This window comes from Python bivittatus, unplaced genomic scaffold (assembly GCF_059951505.1).
Source record: "Python bivittatus isolate LINGU-HERP-01145 unplaced genomic scaffold, Pbiv_v1 ctg000080_np1212, whole genome shotgun sequence".
NCBI lineage: Eukaryota > Metazoa > Chordata > Lepidosauria > Squamata > Pythonidae > Python > Python bivittatus.
Window position 1 is genome coordinate 86822309 of NW_028277035.1, and position 5382 is coordinate 86827690.

At 46.3% G+C, this 5382-nt stretch overlaps 1 protein-coding gene across 1 annotated transcript; it reads right to left on the minus strand.

Annotated features, from left to right (window-relative positions):
* Window positions 1-2427: 2427 nt before the first annotated feature.
* LOC103061509 (uncharacterized) lies at window positions 2428-4805 on the minus strand. The gene is made up of 2 exons (XM_007427769.2): window positions 4702-4805; window positions 2428-3840 (listed from the first exon to the last, which is right to left on the minus strand). Exon 2 carries the CDS (start codon window positions 3488-3490, stop codon window positions 2519-2521), a length of 972 nt encoding a protein of 323 aa, XP_007427831.1. The 5' UTR covers window positions 3491-3840; window positions 4702-4805; the 3' UTR covers window positions 2428-2518.
* Between the last annotated feature and the right edge of the window lie 577 nt (window positions 4806-5382).

The window sequence follows — 5382 nt, forward strand, 5'->3', positions numbered from 1 at the left end:
ACGCCAGCTCCGCCTCCTCTCTACAATTTTCTTATTTGTATGAGTTAATCATTTGGAGCTGAGATATGGCCTAGAGGAAGAGTTGCATTTACTCTCAAGTCCTTACGATTCTACATTTGTGGAGTTAATGGTGATCATCAGGGGCTCGTGGCATCACTATACTTTTCCCACAATTTCATTCTTGGCTAACACGCCATGGTCAGGTGAGTCTATAAAGCAGGAGCATCAGTGGTGTGCACAACCTTGGATGTGCAACTACAGAGTCCCACCAAAAGTGGCCATCAAGTTGTCGCTTCAAGTCATGGCCTTGTTCCCCCCCGCAACAAATGACCATCTCTAATAATGATTAACTTTATTGCCAATAAGTGAAATGGGTAGGAATGTAATAAGTTACTATCCCACATCTTTTCAGATAGGCATAACTGATCAGATATTAAGAATCTTTTTCTTCTCCCTCTGGCATAATTTGCCATTAAGTTCACACAAAGCCATATTGGGCCCATAGCCATGGGAGAGACAGTAGAAAGAGCCTGCTCCCCGATTTTTTAAATAAATCTAAATAATCTTTCCTCGCTCTTCTATATCCCCTTGTGCTCCCATTCCATTTTATTCTGGCTATTCTGCACAGCATCAGAAACTAATAAACCAAATGTTAGGCAGTGTTAAGCTCCAGGGTTTAGTGACCATGGTCTAGACAACAGATTTCCTGACATTTCGCCGGCAACTGTAGCTGGCATCTTCAGAGGCAAGGTGGTCTGCTACAGAGACTAGAGGCAACTGAGCAAGCGACAGTGTAGCAAACCACCTTGCCTCTGAAGATGCCAGCCAGTTGCCAGCAAAACATCAGGAAATCTGTTGTCTAGACCACGGTCACTAAATCCTGGAGCTTAACACTGCCCAACAAGTACCAACTGTGAAAGCTTACCTCGGTAAACCCAATTTTACCCAAGCCAGTTGTGCAACCCCAGTTGTATAGTTAATTTGTGTTTGGTTTGTTATAAAACTCCAGAAACCCTTTCTCTTCCCCATACCAAGATGTAACCAGCCATTTCATATGTAGAAAATTTTGGGAGATATCCATTTTCTAATTCTTCAGGGAATCATAAAGTAATAAGTGTACTATTTGTTTCAGAGGAAGAGATGAGTAAATGATGTTGCCAAATCAAAGCATGCACCATTGTTATTTTTGATGGCATAATCTCCTGAGGACATCTGGAAGAGGTGCTTCTGTCCCTTCTGTTTGAGACCTTTAACAGGAGTTGCTGTTTGGGAACAAAGGACTGTCTGCATGCAATACCTGAGTAATGGGCTGGTCTCAGTGTTGAAGCCAGGACCCCTTTCCTCCAAATAAAGACTCTGACCTCTTCCCAAGTATGAATGAAGCTCTGCTAAAGAAATCCGCTTACTTCCCTGCAAGAATTCTGGACCCAATAGCATTATGAAATCAAAGAGGGTAGGACTTAATTTTTTTTTGCCATTTTTGAAGGTTTTGGTGGATTTTGAAGGACAAAACGAATTAAGGAGCTTGGGAGCACGGTCCCTTAAAATCTCCTCGAGGCCCAAACACAGACACACGCAAATAAAAAAGTACACAATTAACTCTATTCACTCCAGGTGACTTGGGGGGGTGCCACAAATGGAGTGGTGAAAGACTGAAGGCAACCCCTGTAGCCTATGGGTTCCCCACCCATGCCTTAGATCATGAAGCCCATCATAATTTGCATTTTCTGGAACAAACCCTAATTGGACTAAATTTGTCCCCAGTGCCAAATTATTTGCTATTGAGCTAAGCAGAATTTCATACTGTGCTGAATAAACAAGTCAGTCTACATGAGTAGACTAAGCTGGGTGACTGGTCATTCATTTCAAGAGAACAATAACATCTCAAAGAATACCCAAATGAAAACTGTAAGATCCCCATTGAGGTCTACTCTGATTGTCTGGGTTCAGACCTGAATAGAACTTCATCTGAGCTGAGAGCTGTTGCTCCTTCTCAACAGAGAGGTGATGGTACTTCTGGAAAGGTGTGTATACCTGCATTGCTTAAAACTGGTAAGAAATGAATCAGTGCTTTGGGATGAAGCAAAGAACCAAGCATAATGAAATCACAAGCATATGAGGCCACATTTCCACTCTGTGCTAAACTATCAGTGATTCATGTTCCCCCACCCAAACAGTAGACATAATAGACCAGTGTTTCTCAACCTTGGCAGCTTGAAGATGTGTGGACTCAACCTTGGCAGCTTGAAGATGTGTGGACTTCAAGATGTGTGGACTTCAACTCCCAGAATTTCCCAGCCAGCCATGCTGGCTGGGGAATTCTGGGAGTTGAAGTCCACACATCTTCAAGTCAACAAGGTTGAGAAACACTGTAATAGACTCTCCCACCCTATATATTAGACAATCTGGAAAAACTTTCACCCCCATCTAAGAAGCGTCTGCTGATCTGTCATCAACCCATGCAATTCCATTCCCTGGAGCTTCTTGTTCCATCTCCCATTTGGCCTACGGGCATGAATTAACACGCTTGGGTTGGATAACGCCACAGAGGTAGGAAAGAGATGGGGTTCTCTTCCACGTGAATCCGCTGGTGCCTCTTGTGATGAGAACTCCGGCTGAAGCTCTTCCCACAGTAACTACAGGTATAAGGTTTCTCTCCCGTGTGGATGCGGTTATGCTGCGTGAGGGTGGATTTGTCGGTGAAGCTCTTCTCACAGACGGAGCAGGTGTAGGGTTTCTCCCCCGTGTGGATCCTCTTGTGCCGGATGAGGTTGGAGCTGACGTTGAAGCACTTCCCACAATGGTTGCACGCATAGGGCTTTTCGCCCGTGTGGATGCGCATGTGTTTGACCAGGTCCGAGTTCTGGCTGAAGCTCTGCCAGCACTCCTCACAGGTGTTGGGGGTCTCCACAGCACATTTTTGTGGAGCCTTCTCACCTTTGCTTTCCCTGCCAGCCCTTGAACCACAGCCAGCCTTGTCATACCGACTACTCCTGGATTGCTGCTTTTCCAGCGGGGTCTTGGGGCGGTGATGGGGATGGGAACCCAGGCTGAATGTTTTCCCACAGTCGATGCACTGGCAAGGCTGGAAGTCCACCTGGGTCTGCTGGTGCTGTGCCAAAGCCAAGCTGTCAGGAAAACCTTCTCCGCAGTCTGTGCACACACAGGGCTCGTTGTCCACGTGCAGTTGCTGGTGTCTCCTGAAAGTGGAGCTCCTGCAGAAGCTTCTCCCACACTGGAGGCACTGATACGCCTTCTCTTTCTTGTGGGCTCCTTGGTGGCAGGCCAGCTCTGAGCTCCTTCGGAAGCTTTTCCCACATTCAACACAGACACTGGGTGTCTCCCCTATGAAGGTCTTCCGGGGCACAGTGGTGCCTTTGCGCCTGTTTCCATGGTGAGTGGGTTTAGCCTCTTTTGGCACCTGGGCCTTCAAGGGCTTCCTCAACTTCGGTGTTTGGGCCACATCCCTCTTGGTTCTTTTGGGTGACATTTCTGGTGGCTCTGTTCAGCCCTGGGGAAGGAATGGTTCTTTCATTCCAGGGCCTGCCCACTTGTTTGTTTCCTTCCTAAACTGGAGATGCTCGCACACACTTCCAGAACTTAGAAGACATTGGTGCAGTTAACCGTACCCTAGCAGGCATAAATAAGATTTAAGGAATGGAAGGATCTATAGGAATCCTTAACAAAATAGAAACTCTTCTATAGCCAGTGCTGCCAATGATTGTGTTGGCTGGAGAATGATGGGAGCTGTGGTCTGAACACATCCAGAGGGTGTTTTGCTGGAGAAAACTATCCGTCTTCTCGTTGCAGCACAGGGTTGGTTGTGTGGTCCGTGGGCCCCTTTTAAACAACAGAAGAGGAAAAACAAGTCAGGACCAACAAAGTTCCTCACGTAACCGATGGCTACATTGGTGGATTCAAAATACCAACTTCTACTGTCTTTTGGAAAAATAGCAATTGCAGCACATAAGAGCTTTACAGTACTTTAAACAGGAACATCTCTTTTCCTCCAGAACCGTGCAACTTTTTCTAAGAGCTTCTCTGCTCCCCAGTGTTTTAATACATAACAACATTGTACCTACCCAAGGAAGATGGCGGTGTCTTTTCACATGCATGACACAGATCCAGAGTGAAACAGGGAAATTTTGTGAATTTAAATGCCTCCTTCCAGAAGTAGACTTTAAAGCAGTGTTTCTTAACCTTGGCAACTTTAAGGTATGGACTTCAACTCCCAGAAATCCCCAGCCAACAAGCTGGCTGGGGAATTCTGGGAGTTGAAGTCCATACATTTTCAAGCGGCCAAGGTTGAGAAACACCGCTTAAAGCATCGCGAGGCAAGATTTCCTCCCATCTTTTCCACTACTCCTTGCTCCATTCCTTCGATCCATCCCTCTCGCTCTCACAGCAACAGGAACCATCAACACGTATCACCCAACCTGTTTCACACCAGGTTCTTGCAACACTCCCCCGCCAGCAAGCTGGGCACTGCAGTTTCAACACATTTAGAAGGTGGCTGGTTGGAACAAGCTAGCATTGAATTAGCGGAGCTAGGAGCAAAAAAGAAACGAGTGGAGGTAACTGCTCACGTCATTTCACCTGTCCCCAGATGCCTCTCAGATCTGGAGGCAATTTCCAGCATGTTCAGAACCTTTCATCCCACCCTCTGGTTCCTCCTCCTCCTCCCCACCTCTCCAAACACACCTCTGCTGAATGCAAGAAGGTCTGAGCTCTGCTGAATGCAAGAAGGTCTGAGCCTAAGAGGGTTTCCCCTCCTTAGGCTTTGTCTGCAACTGCAGATGATCCAGGAAGTTCATCTCCTAATATCCTGGTCAAAGGACAGAGAGAGTGCAAGGAGAAAGAGGGGAATATAAATCACCTTTTTCTTTCCAGCAGTAATAATAACCAGAGCCCCCTGGTGGCTACAGCTCCCCCTCTTTCCAGGCCCACAGCTGCTTCCTACTCCTCATAGAGACTCTCCTCTGGTTTGAATGGGGATGTCTTCACCCAGCCACGATCCACCTCCCTGGTTAAGTTTTCAGTGCTGCTGCCCGAAGGAAGATAAAAATGCATCTGATTGTGTGCATGTTCTCTTGCAACGCAAGAATTTGTGTCCGAAAAGCATTGCTTCCAAGCAGTCTTAAGTCAAAATAAGACTTTCCCCCTGCCCTGCCAAAGCAATTCCTGCATGGTGCGCCTTTCCCTGCTTCCAGACCATTGAACACAATTGCTTGTAAGCAGAGTACGGTGTAAATAATGTAAAATAAAAACGAACAATTTACCCTACACAAAAACACAAGGAAAGGAAAATATTACACAGGAAGAAATTACATAGATGTAATCACAGGGGTGTTTTGGGTTTGGATTTGGCTTGTAGGACATTTT